The sequence below is a fragment of the Acanthaster planci genome, linkage group LG09 (assembly GCF_054643075.1).
Source record: "Acanthaster planci isolate LZ-2023a linkage group LG09, COTS_SCS, whole genome shotgun sequence".
NCBI classification, from domain to species: Eukaryota; Metazoa; Echinodermata; class Asteroidea; order Valvatida; family Acanthasteridae; genus Acanthaster; species Acanthaster planci.
In genome coordinates this window covers 18,428,281-18,449,572 of record NC_141785.1, presented here as the reverse complement: position 1 = coordinate 18,449,572, position 21,292 = coordinate 18,428,281, and the positions used below count along the sequence as shown (strand labels likewise).

Genomic DNA, 21,292 nt, shown 5'->3' with positions numbered 1-21,292 from the left:
CCTGAAGCATTCATTTTCTTATAAAGCTCAACAAGACTGGGGTGGAGCTTATCTTTCTGACAGGAGGCGAATAAAAGCCGTAAAGCATGCCGAGAATGAGTCAGACCTGCAGGATCGGTTGACATTGTCTTCCGAATTTTGCCGAATGCGTTTTTCCTACTTTGCAGAGTAATTTAATTTGAGGGCTGTAGATGAAATTTCAACCATCAGTTTCTATTTCTGGCATTGAAAGACATCACGGTACACGTATGCGACTGTGGTCAGGACGGATACAGATGGGGGTTACACCCCCCACCCCACCCCCACGGAAATCCGGTACTATGATATATTCATGAAAACATGAACATCTATAACAGATTCTACTATCCATTTTCCTTCCATGTCCTTGTCGGATTTACGGTGTAAAAGACTTCAATCCATGCCTCGATTCTGCCGTCAATTTCCGGATTTGCTCTGAACAATATACCAGTATCATATGCGCCGCCTTAACACCACGAACAAACGCAGTGTAATCCCCCTAGCACAATGGACAAAGTCAACCGAAGCGAACGCTGAAAACGTAGCAGGCGGCATCACCTCCTCACCCGGAGTTGAGGATGAAGAGGGAAAAACACCTCGATAATCCTCTTTTACTTGGCCGTACAAAAGAAGTAACGCGGAATCAAAGATGCGGCCGGCAATAGCTGCCAGACACAAAGCAGTAAGCTGGCAGATTTATGGTCTAAAGTTCCTAAAGTCAAATCCAGCTGGGATTGTTGGAAGCCGCAGCTTGGAAGGGATCATCTATACTTGCGGTACAAAGTCTTGGAATGACCTAATCCGTAAAGCAAGGCTGGTAGGGTAACAAATGTCTAATCTACATGGGCAGGGGGTTCATTTACTGGCGACGATCCGCACTGAACAGAGTTCATTTTCCCGGCCTTTTAATTCTAAGCCCAGGGGGCCTCGATAGAGCGGTTGGGTTCTCCATTTCCTGAGTCGTGAATATGCAATTCACTATAAGCCAAACCTAAACTTGGAATAGGACACGAAGTTCAACTTGAAAATAAAGTCACATTTCGTTTGCCATAAAAGAATCATTATCTGCCAAAACTTTCGTTTTTAATCTTCAAAGTAATGTATATTAAGAGTAACATTTAAGTAGGCCAATATTGAATTGAGTTAGATAAAATATGCAGATTTTATATAATGCAGCGTCTGTCGTGAAAAACATGAATTCTTACTAAACAGTAAAAGACAATCGACTTTGTTTTGCCAGGAAATAATCGGGAGAAATATGAACAGTACAAAATATGTCATATTGGAGAAATGCTGCCAGGTCGTTTGTGTTTGAGACAGGTGGTAAACGTCACTCGCGAAAATTTCATAACAGATTTTAATCAATAAAATGGAAATCGAACTGCATGTACAAGACAATGAGCAGTTACCAGACACACACCCCACGAAAAGACCACAGGCGGAATGCGCATGTGACGGGCCAGACTGCGACAAGGAGTCGGTGTTTTCGTTGCCTCAACCCCTGTGGACCCAAACTCAGGCGCCAGTGCGGAGATCTCTCGGCCTTGGCGTCGGCAACCTCTATGAGGGTGCCGCCAGCTTAAGCGGCCCGTGCTGGGGTGCAAAAACGCAAATTGTTTACCCTTGTAGCTTATTTAGGAGGGCGATGATAGACAGGTGGAATGATATTTTGTAACGAGCAGGGTGGTGTTTGTTTTTTTCTTGCGGGAAAAAATGGTTCCCTGCACTGTTCGTGCAGCGTCGTTTTCTAACGCTTTGAGTGAAGAATTTACGTGCGTCCACCAAACGTAAATGTCATTCCAACTATGACTGTTTCTTATCTCCAATTCTCTAATAAGGGATCCTGCTTTTTTTTTCCTGCTTTTTTTACTACTTTTGTTTCGATTAGAACTGGTGGAAGTTGTGTCTTATTTAGTGAGAATGTTTAACTGAACTGAAAGCAGGACGGAGTACATAGGAACATGAAATATCCATAGCCCTAGTTTAACAACAGCCTATGGGGAGGTAGAACGTTTTCCCGAGTAATTTTCAAGAACATGATCTATGGTCTAACGTTTATATAATACGAATTATGTGAGAAGCACTTACAATTCTTCAAAACGTAAATGAGACTAAAAATTTGTGCTTGTGCATTTAGATTGTTCAGCCTGGGCTTAGCCTATTCCATCACAATCTTAGCCAGTATTTGTATCAGCGTACATGTAATCGTGCCATTACCTCAGGCATTTTCTTTCAGTTTCGTGGTAAAGAGTGCACGGTAGTTTCCCAGCTAAAAACATGTCACCAAAGCAGTTTTGCACGAGAAAATGTTTCGTTACTTCCAACTTGGAATTGACTCAACTTTCACAGCCTAGCAGCTTTCATCATCAAATCATTCAATCTCAACCACAAAAACACACAGTGAAAGGGCGAGGAGTCATACAAGTCACCTCGCGGGAATTCTCTCCCAATGTTCCAACGGCGGCAGACATGAAACGCTTCCCGAAATTTATTGCCGGGAGAACTTCGCCGCCCTTGACCCGGGCTGCCCGCCGTCCCCTTTGAACGTTTAACGGCCGACAGGTGTCGGTGTTACGCGCTAAAAGTTTCCCCACCGAACCCGGGGGAATGGCACAGCGCAGCTCGCATGCCAGCTCCGTAAATCACAATTTCCTGAGTGTTTTGCAAATTTGCTCTTGATGGGTCAAACGTTGTCAGCGATTTGTTCAGGTTTTTTTTCTGTTCACTTCATAGACAACCAGATGTAGCAATCAATAAACCGCGCGCAACGCCACTCGCAAAAAGTGCAAGCATAGAGCAAGGAAACACAGAATGCAAGTACATGTAGGCCCTACATAGTTACAAAAGTTGGAACCTTAAATGAATTAGATAATAACCAGGAAACAGATTCCCGATTGCAATGCATTACCGCGTTAGACATCCCCTTAAACTGCCCATTAATCAATAACATTTTACCCCTATCCACCAGTGTTTGACACACCAGATGTATTTATAATCGAATGAACCACGACGGAACATGACTAAATACGCTTGTTGTCAATATTTTTACTCAGCCAAAAATATTGACTGAAGCAGGATTTGAACTTGCTACCCTTAGGTTAATGTAGGTGGAAGGGTGCCAGAGTAGCATATGAATTATGAAATGCTTATTTCAATGAAATACATCTATAGAGAGACTCACTGGACTCTTTTTATGACTTGACTACGACTAGAAATTATGAACGAGTCTAGGGTAGTGGCCACAGACAATGGGCGGCCAAAAGAACCCAAAATTGATTTCACCCAAAATAAACGATTACGGGCGAACATTTTCTTATCAAAATGTAAATAGTAAAACACAAAGCAAACACACACAAAAATTCATAAAAGCAATTATTGAAAATAAATAATCAACATGTGAAAACAATATGCCTCCAAAAGTTCCTAACATGACAACAGTAAATCAAAATACGAAATAATTGATAAAGAAAAAAAAGAAAACGAACTGTCGAAACATAAGGTCACCAACAGTTCACTGCAATTGATAATAACGAAGCTAAACGCAAATCATTAGAAAAATTCTTAAACAAATTTGATTTATTTTTTGTAAAATTAATTTTGGGCCATTTGGCCGCCTATAATAGACAGTCCCACAGAGTCTTGTGTAATTTCAAGCTACAGCCAAGTGATGCATACGTGACCTTACAATGACAGCACAGGCTGGAATCCCATGTATTCAGGTGTCCGATGTCGAAGGACACGGCACATCCATCTACACGCCACAGGTTGAAACCCCACTGAAACCAGTTTTTGTGTTAATATTTTAATAACTGAGGATATAACGCTCAATATTTATTCATTAATCGAAGTATATTTAAAGAACTCTAGCATCAAGGTTTTGAAGGGGAATTTTTATCTTTCAGAGAGAAAAAATTCATGCAATAACTGAATAATGTGTAAAATTGCTAAACACTGAGAAAAACTGTTAATTAGGGTATACTCCATTTGTAATTTACATTCTTGAGAAAAAAATAGTAGACAACTTTCATTCACTAAGAATATTGCACATTTGGAGGAAAGTACCTCTCAAAATGAGGTATCAAGTTAGTATGATGTTCCGACTGCACATGCATATATCTAGATTTGCCAATTTTGCCTCTGGGAATGAACAAACTGCAAAATTAATTGTCCAGTAACCAATATGGAAATAGAAATGCCATTCACATGAAAGTTAGGAAATAACCACTATTTCATCTTCTGAAATTTTGCACTCCATGCAGAACTTGGCATGTTCCATCAGCATCACCATGACGGGTGCACTCTTACACCCACAGCATATTTTTTACATCCTGATACTGAAGTTATCTAATCTTCTCGTACCCGTGTGATCGTCAGACCAGGTCTAACCAACACCAGGGCTCTGCCAAGCAGGTTAATGCAGCCCTGGCTTATTGAAAGGTGAAGAAGTGTAGACGGGGCAAGACATCCCCTTGTGGTAACTTCTGCTGTTTCAGAGACAGCTTCTATCCCGTTTCAGGTCCAGGGTTGGACGGGGTGGAGGAGGATCGCTGCTCCTTCCCTCGGCTGTACCTGGATAGCTGGGCCTTGGGGGTGGCCGACAATGAGCTGGAGCCTGTGTCGGTAGAGCTGGTGCGCTGGCAGCTTGTCCAGAAGGTGGGCAGAATGGTGGAGAGTGTGTACAGCCAAGGATTGAGGGAGGAGTTGATGGGGAGGATAAAGATGACAGCCCAGGCGTACATTGTCTAAATGGAGGACATCATTGCAAGAGTTGTTTAAGAGTTAGGAAGAGATAGACAAGGGAAGCTTATTTGTTCTTATTCAACCAGGCTAAAATTGCATCGTTTATGAACTGTTCTCCCACGGGGCCCTGGGGGAGAGGACAATGAATACGTGTTCCGTTTTAGAGATCATGGAAGGAAAATCTCAGCTTACCTGCTCAATTTCTACAACACCAGACTGGGACAGGATCCCCATGATAATCACTGGTACCCAGCAGCAGAAATCGGTACCCACAATCAACCCCATCTTGATGGCCAGTCGGATCTCTTCGCTCTTGTCAGCTGGCCGGGCGGACTGCTTTGAGGAGACCCTGGCTGAAACAAAGATGCCGAGATAGCAGAGAAAGACAATGAGGAAACTCACGAGGTTGATGCCCAGGAAGAGGACGATGGGGAAGAGATAGGCAGGCTTATTGCCAGAGGCATCTACCTCTTCAACCCTCACATTACCCATGATGGACTTGGACATCTGGCTTTTGGTTGTGATGTTCGTGGGCTTTGTGGACAGTGGCAGCCCCAAGCAGACATTGGACAGCTCATAAAAATCGTCATTGGTGGCAGACAGGGCACTGGCCGTCACGCTCAGGGCCAGAGCTAAGAGCCACAACCCCAGCAGTACCTTGGCCATAGAGCGACTGGACATCCGGAAGTGGCTGAAGGGAAAGACAACTCCAAGGAAACGGTCAATGCTGATCAAGGTGACCAGGAATACCGAAGCTTCACTGGACACCAGCCCTATGACCCCAGCAAACTTGCAGGTCAGGCTCGACCGCCATGAAGCCATCTGCATGTAGAAATCCTCCCCAAAGTGCAGATCTGCCGACGCAATGATCAACAGGTACAGGCCCATGAGGAGGTCCGAGGCTGCCAGGTTGAGGATCAAGAGAGTCTGAGATTTCTTTTTGTGGCCACGGAGTTCATGCCCTCGCCACAGCAACACCACAAGGTTTCCAGTCATTGCAAAAACCACCTACACAAAGGGAAATCATATCAACCAGTCTTCAGGAATGGAAGCTGACATTAAACAGACCAAAAAATGTCAAATGGGAGAATGCGGGACGGGATTTCCACAGGGTTCAGATTAAATTTCTGAGTTAAACAAAAACAACATGGAACAAACAAAAAACATCGCAGGTTACAGAGCTGCAGTGAAATTTCAAAGCTCAGATTCGAATCCTCTATTTTCAAATGGAAAGTGGAAACAAAACTAAAGGTTTTTACTGACACTTCACAAAAGGGTTGTGGTTCCAGGACTGACAAGATTCTGTTTCCAAAAAATGCCCAATTAACTATAATTACTACCAGCTACTACACAACATAAAATTACAGTGTATCACTCTGAGAGCAAACATTACTAACAGAGTTGAAATGAGTCACTAACTTCGGTGACTCGAGTTGCGTCCAGTCACTTTAACATTGTAACTCGAGTTGAGTCATAAGGTCAAGAAGTCAAGTTGAGTCACCTTGTGTAGTCAAGTTGAGTCAAGATCTTAGCGCGAGGCAATTTAAGGCACAAATTTTTGAACAAACTACAATAAAAACACTACTACACCTAAGTCGTATGTTGGTATTTTTATTTCCATTTAGAGATACTGAAAATAAGTTAGGGTGACAGGTATCTAACCAACTAAAATTTGAGACTCGAGTCTTGTAAGTCTTATAAGCTTGTACTTGAGTTGAGTCTTCCTAAAAGATTTGAGTTGAGTCATTTAGTCTCAGAGACTTGAGTCCTTTACCTGTCGAGACTTGAGTTGAGTCATCAAAAGTTGTGACTCAAGTGAGACTCGAGTCAAGTCATTGAGTCAAGTCATTACAACTCTGATTACAAAAGGCAACAAATCATGCAGATGAAATTTAGTTAGTCTAATATAATATGCAAAGCAAAGCCATGAAACAAATCAATAAATACAATCATTAAGTAAAACACCTGACCAAAAAGATTTCAAGAAACAGCAAACAGTCAAAGTAGAATTTAGGAATAACTGAAACCTCTGAAAACTTGTCATCAACTGACCTGAATCCAAATGAATGTTTTCATGACATCCTGTGTCAACAGGCGACGGTTGCAGGTAAAGTATGGGGGGCGCGGTTTAGCATTCACATCACAGAAAACAGCCGAGTTGAGAAGGCAGCACAAGGCATGGTTACCCGTCTTGCTGTAATATTTGAACAGCAACAAAATGAGTTCACAGTTTAATGCAAAGTCAGTTGAACAACAGACACACAGTCATATTTCATCTGTATCCTCTGTGTAAGACTTGCAGACTTTATAGACATGCAACTTGCTCTCATGAAATCCAAACGAAATCCCCCTTCCCCAAAAATTGGACTTGTTTATATTTTAACTCCTGAACCATTCAGTTGACAAATGTATCATCACCATTTCTTATCAATCTGTGAATTGACCTGAGAAATTCACAATGTTCCGTTTATAAAAAATCCCTGTGCTTTGTATGAATAACAAGATTTTCACAGTATTCTGGAAGTTTAGTGAAAACAAAAGATGATCATTCCATTTCATACTTGATTATTTTTAGGAAATCTAAATTTGTGCAGATTTTTAGACAAAAAATCATTGGCATGAGAAGTAAAAAGCACACACATACACAGTTCTAAGGTGGGGAAGGACATCAAACACTGTTACATCAATTCTCTGCAAAGGATTTCCAGAAAGGTAGCTGCAACGGGGTAAGAAACAAAGACAAATTTCCACGGTTATTTGGCATAATTAGATGAAAATGTAGGTTGATCAAAATGTTCCATTCTGAGACAGTGTTTCCCTACAATGCATGGGGTGTCCATTCTATGAGCAAAAACATCTGTGATTTTGAAACTGTGTGAATGATAACTTCAAAAAGTTATAAGTTTTATTCCTAAAATGAAAAATCAAAGGCATACATTCATTTTATATCTGTTGGTAGTCTCCTGTTCAGTTTATTGGACTCGGTCCTTACAAGGGAATATTGAGCTCTGAACACCATGGAGAGAGCTTTGAAAGAAATGTACTCAACGGCAAAGAATATTTACAGATGACGTAGGTTGGTCAGGCCATCAAAGATTCCTTCCTTCAACTCAGTGATCCGATTATTCCTTAGGTCCCTTGATATAAAAATGAAAGAAGGCCAGAAAGAGCTTTTTCACTTTTCCATTTATCCGATGTAAAATGCTACAGGTCCAGGAGAGAAAATATCCTGAGAAGTTGACTGAAGGAACTGTTTCATCAGTTCTAGAATGGAGAACACACACTTGAGTTCAGAGGTCACTTATGCTGTAGTCAAGCCCATCACCAGTCCCTGCAAGACTAATCCATTACAAGCCATTCAGTCTCAAGCCAACTCATGAGCTTTTCAATGGACAGTGACAGAGGTATTCCATGGTCTCTAGCTGCTTACCCTGTTTCTTATGACAGGTCTTATGAAGGGACTTACAGGTATGTATGTTGGACTCCACTATAACACTGCAGGTCAATCATACGCCAAAGTGCAGTTCAAACTCATGAGTACTGAACTAAGGGACGCTGTCTTTGACAGAGTTTATTTCAACACCTTTGATTTGACTTACGATTGACTGACTTGTGACTGATGGGCGAGGACCACTCAGACTCATACAAGACAGAATATAAACCACGTTGTCTGAAGATGAATGCTTATAGACAACGGCTTAACGTTGCTGCAGCGCCTTGAACCAGTCATGCCTCAATTCTGATAGGCCCAAAATATCATGATACTCACAGAGTGCCAAGTGTGTCCAGCCCCACAAAGGTACCGAGTTCCACCTTTGCAATGTCATTGGAATCCAGGAGTCTGAAATAAAAGAGAGAAACAACTCTTTGATGACTGGTTAGGTTATTCACTGCCCTAAATGCAACACACTGGACCAAGTTAAGATTAATGATCAAGAAGACTGGAATCAGCTGACCCTAGCACCTGATGGTGTATGTAAAATCCTATTGAAATGGGAGGATTGAGGACTTCTAGGGCTAATGTACAAATTCTAAACAGCACTGAGTGATTTTTATCTGTTCTGAAAGAGTAGCCTATCATTAGTAAAATTACAAGTATTTTGCAGTGTAGGAAAGGTCTTGCCGTAATATCACTTGCTGATGAATTCCCATAAGGCAGTAAAATACAAATAGAACATTCCACCCTTGCAAGGAAAACGTCCTAGCATCCAGTAGAGAGCAAAACTGAGCAATATAAATATGAATGCAATATTTCGATCATATACTCACAAATCATAGACTGACACCAACCCCTCAAAGGTTCCCTTCTTTAGCTCCATTAGGTTGTTACTTGATAGGTATCTACAAGCGGATATGTCACACACAAAAATGAACTGACTGCTTACAGCAAATAGCAGTTTAGTATTTTAAAGAGGCTTTTTCCACTTGAAAACCTGACAGTGACTGCCTGATGATTCAGCATGCCAAGCATTTTAATAACAGTGATTTGTTTTAATAGAAGTTCCAAAGTGATCAAGGAAATCCTAGGGACAATGGGGGCTTTTAAGTTAAAATCAGGCAAATGGCCGAATCTCACTTATGTCATATATTTTAAATGGTTAAAACTGAAAGCTAAAAAAAAAGGAACTCACAGACTTGTCAGTTGGCCGAGATCTCTAAAATGGCCAGGCTGCAAAGATGTCAAGGAATTCCCCTGAAGTTCCCTGCAGATGTTGGATGGAAAGATGGAAACAGTTACAATTGATAAATTCAAAAACCTTACCTTCCTCATATTTAAATCTCTTGTAGCTCAAAACTTTCTATCGCTTATTTAGAATCTTTTTAATCCCAAACACTTCACACAGAGCTGTGCCCCGCAACCAAATTCACAGAGCTACCAAGTGCACATATCTGCAGGTTACCAGCTAAAATGCATGACTGTTACTGGTTCTTGGCACATTTTTGCTTATCATGTAACTTTTCCACACAGTCAGTTGGGCCTAGATTGCACTCTGGGCATAAATTCCACTTTCTGAGTATATGCTTGATAAGGACTTGAAGCATAGCACACAGCATTATTGAAATGTTTAGACTAAAGTTCTTCAGAATTGTAATTAGGGAAATCTCCCTCTGTATATATCTGACTTGCAGACTTGGCTTTTGTACGGTGCTTACAATTTATCAAGCTGGAAGTGTCCCTTGAGGAGACGGGGGTCCAGACTGGAAAGTTGGTTTCCCGACAGGTATCTGAGAAAGAAAGTGAAAAACACCAGACAGTGAGTTCATCGATGATGGTGGGAGGAGAGATGGGATCAATAAGAGGGGGGTTGAGTACCGCATTACGTCATCTAGTCTGGGATAGTTTCAGATACTCAAAGCAGAACGAGGGCAAATTAGGTAAAACTGTTACTGCTTACACAGCCAAAAAGACCTGACTCATGAGCCTTGAAAACATGGAAACAAAGGTCAAATGTTCAACAAAACAGGAATGCATCCCGTGATAAGGTAAGAAAATCTACCAAAGCAGTGATTGAGATGAAGGAACTCAACTGATCAGCATCATGAGATTTAAACCCCAGCCATAAGGTCGTAACATAAGTCACTCATTAATGCCACTTAACCACCAACAATTTGTCTAATTTGATTAGGCAACATTGAAGCACAGACCAGTCCACTCTCTGAGAAGGGAAACTTACAACTGGCCGAGTCTGGTCAGCCCTTGCAATGCATCATGGGGGAACTCTGACAGCTGGTTGTTCTTCAGATCACTGTCGGTTAAGGAGGTATTTATTGGATTGGAAAAATCGTCAATTATTAGTAACTTTAACATTTAAAAAAAAATTTGCTATTATGCTCACAAAATTAAAAATAAAACCACAAAGTTTTGAAGACAAGCCTTAAAACAATTTTATCATGCTTCATGTTTTTTCAAAACGCCACGTATCAGCATTAAATTGAGATGAATTTTCCAGGCACAACTCCTTCGCCACAAGGAATTTTTACTTAAAAGGCAGATACATATTTATTGGGATATGCACAGCTACCTTCTTAGCAATGTGACAATTCTTCTGATGATGTTTTTCACTGAGACATTTAGTACCCGCTGTTTGTAATACGTACAGCACTCACATGCAAGTCAGATTGACAAGGTCTTGAAACAAAGTTGGTTGGATGAAACGGATGCTGTTGTTCCGGGCATATCTAATTTGCAGAAACAAAAAATCAGTCTAAATACAGGCATTTCACAAAAGCGCACCTCCAAGAGTTTGCAACGCGTTGGCCAATCACAATGCACGAAATCTGTCAACCCAGTGTGTCTTTGGAAAGGATCGGTATATTTCCCACATTGTGACTGGCCACAGCATTGCAAACATTTAGAGGTGCACTATTGTGAATCACCCGTAGTGCTCAATGATAACTATGTGAACCCCTTCACTTGACCAAAAAATTATCAAAACCATGCAGAAGCAGTATTTAGTGAGTAAAATTATCAGGCAACTGTTGGATGAAAAAAAATATTGGCACCATAGATTTAAAAAATATCTTGAAGTTTTAAACTTGCACAACCATGCAAGAAACATTTTAAGACGAGACAAAAAACAGATGATGACCTACATTCCTTCCAGGTGTGTAAAATTGCTGAAAAAATTGTCTTCAAACTGAGCAAGGGTGTTTCCTTCAACTGACCTGGAGAAAAAAATGGAAATAGCATTGAAACTTCCAACACAAACGGCATTTTGTAATTTATCTCCAGAAAAGCAAAACATTTCAAAATAAACCTGTCTCAATAAATTTGTGTTATTTAAATAACCCTATCCAACCAACATGCTTAACATTTTGCCTCTTTTTCATTAAAATGCTATTTGATGATTTTTGCACTTACATTTTTTTGAGCTTTACAAGTCCGTGGAGTGTTCCACCCACCAGCTCTGCAATGCCATTGGTTGAAATATCTCTAGACATTAAATAAATTTACACACATCAAACATTTTCCATATTATCTCAGAGAGTACATTACACTTTTAAAAATTCTGTATTAAGATGAATGCAATAGGCCTTGCCCAACAAGTGTCAAATATGCTAAACACTTCAACAGGGTGAGAAATTGTTGCTTTTAGCTAAGTATGTTGAAAAGATCAGCTGCTGAAGTGGTAATTTATTGATAGCAAATTTCCTGGGCGATGGAATTTGCTTTTGGCTGTTCTGCATTTTCCCATGTCAAATACTGCGGCTTTATACACTTACTTACCTGAACTACAACAAAATGGCTAAAAAATAAGTACACATACATGTGTTAATGGTGCCTTGTGGGATACCAAAACAATAGGAAGCACCACACAAAGAGCATTCCTTGTCATTGTGGGGTACTTGAATGGTACCCTACAAGAATTTTGAGATTTACTCAAGAAGGAGGAATTTCCATGATATACATATCCATTGAAAATTGAAGTATTTTATGTAAAGGACATTAGGTCTAAATATCAATCCAGAAAAGATAGTCTGGTTCAAATGGGAGCGATTTGGAAACCGCGCATCACAGCTGATTCGTAGTAGACACAAGAACAAAGGAAATACCCCAGAAGAGCATGAATGTATAAAGGGATTGTGCTTAGCTTTGCTTCATGCTTGAGTATCTTTTTCTATTTTCATATCTGCACTGAAAAACTCGACACCGTTGAGTATAGCGTCACCACTGGCTTTTATGCCAAGCTTTCCTTCACTGTCTGTTCATTGATCTCAAGTGCATGTAATCGTGAGCAGTAACACCAGATGTTCACTGGCTTTCTTTCTCCAAGGATGCAATGTTGACTTTTGACAGCTATTTGCTAGTTCTCTCGTGAGCAACACCGTTACTCACATTTCTTCCAGGGCCACAAGTTCTTGAAAGAGGCCAGGGGGGAATCGACTAAGTCTGTTAGACATCAGCCTCCTGTAGCAAAAATGATGTGAGACAAACACGGTGATTTAGTTTCTTCTTTAAGCCATTTTAACCCCCCTAAACTTATAGGTTCTAATAAGTAATACAATGAAAAATAAAGATTAAAACTTAATCTGATTTGTGAAGAACGTGTCGATATTACAGCATGCATGGTAAAGCAAGGCTGCAAAGCTGAGAAGTTGTTTAAGCCTGGCGGTGTTTAAGTAATCATCTAATGGCGTAGGACCAACGAAGTAGATAACTCACTCAGCCAAATGCATTTCCTCTTTTGTGTGAATTTGCAGTCCTTTGTAATAGGAATAGAGAATAGTTCAAGAAAGCTGGCTAGCCAAGTAGTGTACCCTGGTAGGTCACATTTCGTTCTTGGCTGCCGTCAGTGATGCACTGTTAAGCTTCCATCTCTCTTCCCCACCGCCATTTTGGTATCAGGGATTACTCTCATTAAGCCAACGTTTTCACACTATTTATTCAGTTGCTTTTGTAAGTTGATGTACGGAGTCAGTTAACTTGTTGCAACAAAGTCAGAGCCGGATGGGAATTTCCCTGTGTTTTCCCCATGAAGGTTTTTGCGGGGTTTTTGCCCTTCCTGAATGTAAAGTTATATTATAAAAATGCTGTTTCATATATACATCAAGGAAACTGATTCTACATATTTTCTACCATGGCTAAGGGCATTGTGCCCCCTGTAAATGATAAAATCTTCAACAAGTAGTGATTAATGTAAGTTGAAGTTCACCTAAAGTTGTTTGGAATAGTTGCAATTAGCATTAAATTGTCAAAAGGTATCAATTCATATTATTAATTTCTTGTGATCAGTAACGCAAGTACCTACAAAGATATTAAAAGATATTTAATTGTGACCATACCAAATTGATGGCTCTTATGGGTCAGTTGTAGGAAAAAAACTATTTCAGTACCCTCAACATCGGTTTGGTTTGTTCACTCTGTGCCAATAATATTACAAGCTGTCTACCATTGCAAAGAGGACATTTTGTCCTTTCTAGAGATATATCTCTCTTTGCCATACATAAAGTAGGTTTGCCATTACAGTACTTTTTACATAAGATGAAGAATTAAATTGTATAATGATATTTATAATATTAAACAAAGGTATAATATACAGACTCCTAAGCCCACACGAATAACGGTATGCACACAACAGTTATTTGGTTGTCAAGACACACCAATACATAAAAGATATTTGGAAAAAAAGGAAACTTACAAGAATCGTAGCTTCGCAAGTCCTTCAAATATGTCTGCTGGGAGGTGGGTTAAATCATTGTGGTGTATATATCTAGAAACAAAAGAACAAAGAATCTGTAATTTCACATTGACTCAAATGAATACCCCGTTAAATAAACAAAAAATACAAATACAGGGAACTAACAAGCCAGACTAACTCACAGGCTTGTACTGCACTGTAAACTGACTAGCCAGAACAAACTCACAGACTTGTACTGCACTGTAAACTGACTAGCCAGAACAAACTCACAGGCTTGGTACTGCACTGTAAACTGACTAGCCAGAACTCACAGGCTTGTACTGCACTGTAAACTGACTAGCCAGAACTCACAGGCTTGTACTGCACTGTAAACTGACTAGCCAGAACTCACAGGCTTGTACTGCACTGTAAACTGACTAGCCAGAACTCACAGGCTTGTACTGCACTGTAAACTGACTAGCCAGAACTCACAGGCTTGTACTGCACTGTAAACTGACTAGCCAGAACTCACAGGCTTGTACTGCACTGTAAACTGACTAGCCAGAACTCACAGGCTTGGTACTGCACTGTAAACTGACTAGCCAGAACTCACAGGCTTGTACTGCACTGTAAACTGACTAGCCAGAACAAACTCACAGGCTTGGTACTGCACAGTAAACTGACTAGCCAGAACTCACAGGCTTGTACTGCACTGTAAACTGACTAGCCAGAACAAACTCACAGACTTGTACTCCACTGAGAATAGTTTAGAGTTCCTATACTTACAGATACTGAAGTTGATGTAAAGAGCTGAACAGGTCTGAAGGAAGGCTTGTAAGATGATTGTACTGCAGAAACCTGGATGACAAACAAGTACAGCAATGTGATATATGGAAACTGAAGGAAGTGTGGCTCAAACCAACGTGATATATAGAAACTGAAGGAAGTGTGGCTCAAACCAACGTGATATATAGAAACTGAAGGAAGTGTGGCTCAAACCAATGTGATATATGGAAACTGAAGGAAGTGTGGCTCAAACCAATGTGATATATGGAAACTGAAGGAAGTGTGGCTCAAACCAATGTGATATATGGAAACTGAAGGAAGTGTGGCTCAAGCCAACGTGATATATGGAAACTGAAGGAAGTGTGGCTCAAACCAATGTGATATATAGAAACTGAAGGAAGTGTGGCTTAAACCAACGTGATATATGGAAACTGAAGGAAGTGTGGCTCAAACCGGTGTCAGAGCTGAATTTATCCGAGTCCTCCCGAGTCATTCAGCCTCTCCTATCAATGCCTTTCTCAATTTCTCATGGATTTATTTGTAATTTTGATTTGCGATCGGCAACAAGTCTTTGAAATTCCAGTCAAATGCAGTAAATGCCAAAGATCCGTATGTAGCATTTTAACTGCACAGGTTTGTTGCTACTTTGGAAATGCCCTTTCTGACTCAGCAGCAGAGCCCATATGGAGCACAAAATATCATAAATCTTGCATTATATTAAATAAATCTGCTCTCTCACTACTTATGTATCCACATGGCGTACACAGTATTAAAAATGAAACAAATGATTGTCACAAGCATATAAACTAATCAGAGAAAACACCGGGACAGTAGAGGGAACAGCACCCAAACGTGCATTCTTCAACTTGATGCATGCGTTCTATTGGTATATCATGATATCCTGTTGGTTACCAAGGTATGCAATGTGCTCAGACCACCTGTCCATGAGCACCGTGCCACAGCAGTAATGGCTTCTTATCCTGGTTGCCAAATCACACTATATACTGATGATGTCACACTTTACTCACAGGAACTCTTTCCTATCCACCCTGAGCTGAAGTGCACCCTCACTGGCCAAAAAAAGACAGGTGGTACTTAGTTTTCCAACACACGAAGACCATGCATGATTCTCAACTAAATTTGTTGTGTGTACTCAGCATGCTGAGCGTCACACAAACTTGCGTGCCTTTGTAATGAATGCATACCAAAGGACTGTCAATTTCATTCAAAACACGCCCTCTTTTGTTCCTGCTCGGACTGGATAGGAGCTAAGTGGGACTATGAATTCAAAGCCCCATCAGAAAACATACATGTAATCAAGGTAGGATATCAGCACACAGGCCTATGTTGTACTTTTTAAGCAAAGATCTCTCTATTTGGTAGAATACACGAGATACTCACAATTTCTCCAGCTTTGTTTGCCTTCGAAAAACGTCTTGTTCCAACGCCACAAGCTCATTATTTTTTAGCTGCCTGTGGTGCGATGTAACAAATGAAGTCAAACTGCATGTTACAACTCAAAGGTGGAATTTGAATGACCAACATCATCAGTGCAGGTTCCCCTGCCTTAATTAACAATGCATTGATAAATCCAGCTTTATAAATGGAAATGGCTAGGTGGTGAATTAGCTTTTTGGTGTATGTCAAATAGAAATTCAGAATAAAAACCTGACACAGGTATACTTACAGCTCCACAAGATTGGGGACGTCTGCAAAAACATCACCGCCAAGTCTTGTCAGTTTGTTGTTTGGTAGTTTCCTGAAAACAGAAGCGAAAGAGAAAAGGTAAAACAGAGGTCAGAACGATGTGAGCAGAAATTTGATGCCCAGCTTTTGTCACACTGACCGCAGGATCAGTCAGAGCTAAATCACCTAGGCATGGTTTTATTTGGATATTGCCGTTATAGTTGATTCTAACTCGATTAAAGAGATATTTGGCATGAAACTTGTTCTTGTACATTTAATTTTTATCCCCTCACAATTCTATTGACGTGAAAAAATGAAAATGATTGGAAGTGCTTTTATAGACATGTACATGTAATATAATGATGTCATGCTTTGCTTACATGTGTGTTCTCCTATGACAGTCGGGTGGGAGGTGATCTATTGAGCTGTGGCCCCATGGGAAATCACACATGTCAACCTCATGGTGGTTTCAGGACCATTAAATATGGAAGAACACTATCCCACCCAAGAATGGCAAATTCCAATAATCCAATTATTAATACAAGAAGGGGTGCACTTACAAATACTCCAGCTTGTCCAAGCTGTGTAATGCACCAGGTTCAAGATTGGTAACATTACTAGATGTCACAAGTCTGTAAAAAAGATACCATAATTAAATTCTTAAACAGTCTGTTCATCCACTTAAGAATCGTCATCTCTCAACCCGAATTAAGAAAGGTGGCAGTACCGTTTTTTAAGTGTTAGCACTTTCAATTTCTAAAATAAAACCTACAGTCTAAATAAGGCTAGACTAACCTAGATACTTGCCAGAGAAAATGGAGCTATGAAATTATCTACCATTTTTCCCCTACCCAGGAAAAGGCTGATTTTGATCGAGTTATCAAAACATGAAGTCAATCTGCTTTGAAGTAGAGTTTTACTGAAATTCAGTCTTATTTTCCTGACAGCAGTGTGTAGTACTATACATTGCATATATTCAACCTGACACCCTACTTGGTCTTGTTATACGGCAGACCAGTGGCTGATGATGTTTGAGTAAATTTTGTTTTGGTTTTTTCTGTATCCAATTTATAAACAAAGAACAATCAAAGTGACAACCTTATTACAAAGATTCATGTAAATACACTAGGCAACCAGAGTCTTTTATTTTTTAATTCTTTTTAACGTTTTGGAGAAGACAGGGTTCCTTTGCCAACTTGCTTCTTTTCCTCGGCTAAAACAACTTCAAGATGGCCGAAATATACTCACAGATATCTTAGATTGGTCAGACCCTCAAAAAATCCAGATTCAATGTTTCCCATGTTCTTCAAGGCTATCTCCCTGTAAGTAAATTCAAGCAAATACCTTCCCTAAATGAGACTTGAAGGTCTGCGTGGTATGTGGCTTATGTGCAGAAATATGAATGTTGTTGCACCACTCTCTTCTAATTAGAATTTCCATTTGTACAAGGGGGAAGGAAGCTGTGATGTTTCAATCCCGAAGGAATCAAAGTCAATGTAGGGCTGAGTCACTTCCAATTATTCACTATTCGCATATTTGACCTTCAATTCAATTGAATATCCAAATATTCGGTCGTACTGACCGGCAGATTATTGATGAACAAACTATACAAAATCAGTTGCAATAACGCACACAACTGTACATTATAATCACTGTAATAGCTCCTTACTTCTAGGAGTATCTCCCGCCGTGATTAAGCAAGATTTAAGAGACGAATACTTCTTGCCCTGTTGAAAATTTATATTCCTTTTGAATTTCTTAATGAATAATTCACTTTTTGAATCGTCGAAAGATATATTATTCTGTCACTTTTCATTTGAATCTGCTTTAAACAAGCCTCCATAGTGCAATTTCTTTTATTTAAAACAAAAGAAAGTTCTCCTCTCCTTTTCATGAATTTTTAATTTGAATATTCAAATTCAGGTAATAATATTCAAATATTCGATAACCGATCATATATCCTGATATTTGGTACAGCCCTAACTCAAAGGCATTGCTCCTCCATCTTAAATTTTACAAAATGTAGGTACTGCAGATCATATTGCTCCACTAAATAATCGTACTAGTTACAGCAGTCTACATTTTTTATGCTACTTCTAAGCTGACTCAATGACCCAATTCTGTATTTTAAAAATGCAAGGTCATTCAAAAACAAAGCTTGATTAAAAAATCAAGCAGGTCAGTCAGGTTGGGTCGGGTCAGGTAAGCTGACATACAGCAGCATTTCTTGATGTTCCCAAATTGAGCTACGACACACTTCATTTCCAGCACATGCTGTCTAAACACTGAACTCATTTCTTTTCTGATCCCATACCCCTCGCTATATTCTAGTCTCAGCCTTCCTACACTCACAGTTTACTTGTGACCTCTGGAGCAGATCTGGACAGCTCGGGGCTCCAGGTTTCTCGGCAGAAGGTGATGTTCAGGTTGCCTGGCGATCCCTCACAGAGGCAGGACTTAGGACATCGTCTTACTGCGGTATGTGAACATTAAACATAGCTATAGCACCTCTTGCAACCCATTCTAGATTACAAGGCATTCCATAAGCAGAGATCATTTTGGGTTATAAGGTATCCAACAAGGAAGCTAATAAAAAGTGACATCAATCACTGATGGCTCTACACAACATGTGTTCACACTTGTCCAGCAAACATATTAACAGTTTAATACTTGAAAGTTTATAACAGCATTCAGTGGAAAGTTTTGCGGAAGCACCATGCGAAGGAATATATCTCTTATGAGTATGTGTGGTTCTGAGCAACAGTATACCAAAAAAGCCAGACTTTTGAAAAATAAGTTTCCTTAATCTTCTCATTCATATATGAAAAAGAATGTGGAAATTATAAACTCCATCTTTCTATTTACTTGTAAATGAATGTAAAATTAAAAATGCTATCTGAATGACAGCAGAGGCTTTCAGAGTAATTATTCCTTTAAAACCTGAAATGAATGTTTTGATGAACTAAATTCATGGCTTTGATTATTTTCTCAAATCCAGAAAAGAGCCAGTGTCCGTAAAACTGAGGATGTTTACCGTGAAGTTCAACATTTCCTGGCAATGTTATAATAACAGATAGACCTCGGTTTCAATAATAAACTTCATGTTAACTTACTGTACGTTTGTGTTCATCTTTTGTTTGAGTCACTGACTTCTTATACACTCACAAGGCCGTAAGATTATGCAGGATAAAAGGAATTGGTGCTGAATTAGGTCGATATGCAAACGTGTCCGGTCAGGTTGAGAAAAAAATCTAGCGGAAAACCGTCAGTAAATCTAAAACCTTCACACCTTTCTCCACCGCCGCCCGCTTTCGAAAACTTTAGGAATACTTCAAATTCTTTGTTTGGGCTTTCAAAAATCGCATCAAAACGTAAACAAACTACCACTTACAAAAAGAGCTTTCACACAAATCACTCGTTTTGACCACTCTGGTACTATTTCTCAATTTTATTTTAAAAAAATACATCAGGAAAAGGCCTTGTGTTACCATGAAAATAATTTGGGGCAGGAAATTTTATTTCCAAAAAAGTTCAAGTAAGACGTAAATTTCATGAAATGAAGCAGCTGTTTGCCTGGCACGAATTCTCATGGCCCTCATTACGTATGCAAATGACCCTAGAATGGGACATGCGCAGTTAATAATTTCCCTCTGAAACATACGTGTGCAGTTGACTTCATCGTCTCCTTGTGGGCAGTCCATTACTCCATCACAATCATTCTTGAGAGCAATGCAGAAACGAGAACCTGCGCACTGGTATCCCAGTTCACAATAGCCTACAGATAGGAAACAGAAACACAATCAGCACAGCTGGTGGGTAGGTGAGCAGCTGTCAGAAAACTTGTGAGCCCCCAACGGGGCCAAAAGAGGGCGCAACTTCGCTAGCAACACAGTCTCCTTGGTAGGAACTGCACTTCATTGGTTCTCAAATGACTATGAAATGTATGTGTCAGTTACCGTCGCATGTGCTACCAACAAAATGAACACTCCCGATCAACATGGCTCTTTTCAACTGATGAGGGTGGTTCTGTTCAAGTTGGATAGCCAGATTCAACAAAACTAGGCTCAAGTTTCCCATTCTTTAAACAATTTAAACAACTCTGACATGGGAGTTCACAGCTTTTGTGATTTGATGTTCTTGTGGTCGTTCACCCACACAAAAATAGTCGTTAAATTAACTCAGCCCCCTCCCCCTGAAAAATGGTTTTGGCTTGATTCTTCTTATGAATCACACAGCAACTCTAAAATCTCTCCCAATCAAAGAAGCACAGCTGAGAATGTACAAAATGTTGCGAGTTCAGTGACAGCAAGCTTAACAATGATTGTCTTTCTACAGTGAATTTATACGCTGCAACAAATTTCCACTGCTGTTAATGCAAAGATGTGTATTTGCTGCCTCAAGAAACTTCCACATAAAACAGGGATTAGTAATGCCACACTATGCAGCAAAATATTTAAGCTCTTGGCAACTCTTGTAAAGTGATCCTAACTTTGTTGTACAGGCAAAGTTACCCAGTTGCATCAGGTATTGTAAAATCAGCATATTCAAAGCTTGAATTCCACCATTCTCACGAACAACACCAAGTCACCTTTCTCCAGGCTTTCTTGAACTGTGATGGAGAATGCTGCACCAGTTACTTCCACGTCTGAGTACAGCCTCACCACTAAGGAGCTGCCACTGTAACTGAGGGAACGTGCTGTGCTGTGTCTCTTCAAGGCCACCATATCTTGGCCAAATGGGTCTAATGGGTTCTGATGAAAATACAGCAAAATGTCAAAATGGAAAAAAATAAATGTATACACCTATGGTAAAATAATTGGGAAAATCTGGTCACCTCTGTGCTGAGGACAACTGCACCGAGCCTCAATTAATGCATAATCAAAATATTTTCCAAGACACTTAAAGGAACCAGAAAATAAAAGTATTTTAATAAATTTTAATAA

At 39.9% G+C, this 21,292-nt stretch overlaps 1 protein-coding gene across 1 annotated transcript in view; it reads right to left on the bottom strand.

Moving 5' to 3' along the window:
- Positions 1-1,075: 1,075 nt before the first annotated feature.
- Positions 1,076-21,292, bottom strand: part of LOC110976682 (uncharacterized) — a 50,059-nt gene continuing 29,842 nt past the window's right edge. Inside the window, exons 17-39 of the mRNA XM_087141224.1 lie at positions 20,938-21,100; positions 20,011-20,124; positions 18,702-18,822; positions 17,598-17,669; positions 16,910-16,981; positions 16,351-16,422; positions 16,065-16,136; positions 14,664-14,735; positions 13,899-13,970; positions 12,596-12,667; positions 11,621-11,692; positions 11,353-11,424; positions 10,867-10,938; positions 10,434-10,505; positions 9,913-9,984; positions 9,390-9,461; positions 9,028-9,099; positions 8,528-8,599; positions 7,824-7,895; positions 7,403-7,474; positions 6,811-6,952; positions 4,951-5,766; positions 1,076-4,760 (exon numbers count right to left, since the gene is read on the bottom strand). Of these exons, the coding sequence (XP_086997350.1) occupies positions 4,521-4,760; positions 4,951-5,766; positions 6,811-6,952; positions 7,403-7,474; positions 7,824-7,895; positions 8,528-8,599; positions 9,028-9,099; positions 9,390-9,461; positions 9,913-9,984; positions 10,434-10,505; positions 10,867-10,938; positions 11,353-11,424; positions 11,621-11,692; positions 12,596-12,667; positions 13,899-13,970; positions 14,664-14,735; positions 16,065-16,136; positions 16,351-16,422; positions 16,910-16,981; positions 17,598-17,669; positions 18,702-18,822; positions 20,011-20,124; positions 20,938-21,100 (2,820 nt within the window). The 3' untranslated portion in view covers positions 1,076-4,520. The remainder of the gene's footprint in view (positions 4,761-4,950; positions 5,767-6,810; positions 6,953-7,402; positions 7,475-7,823; positions 7,896-8,527; positions 8,600-9,027; positions 9,100-9,389; positions 9,462-9,912; positions 9,985-10,433; positions 10,506-10,866; positions 10,939-11,352; positions 11,425-11,620; positions 11,693-12,595; positions 12,668-13,898; positions 13,971-14,663; positions 14,736-16,064; positions 16,137-16,350; positions 16,423-16,909; positions 16,982-17,597; positions 17,670-18,701; positions 18,823-20,010; positions 20,125-20,937; positions 21,101-21,292) is intronic.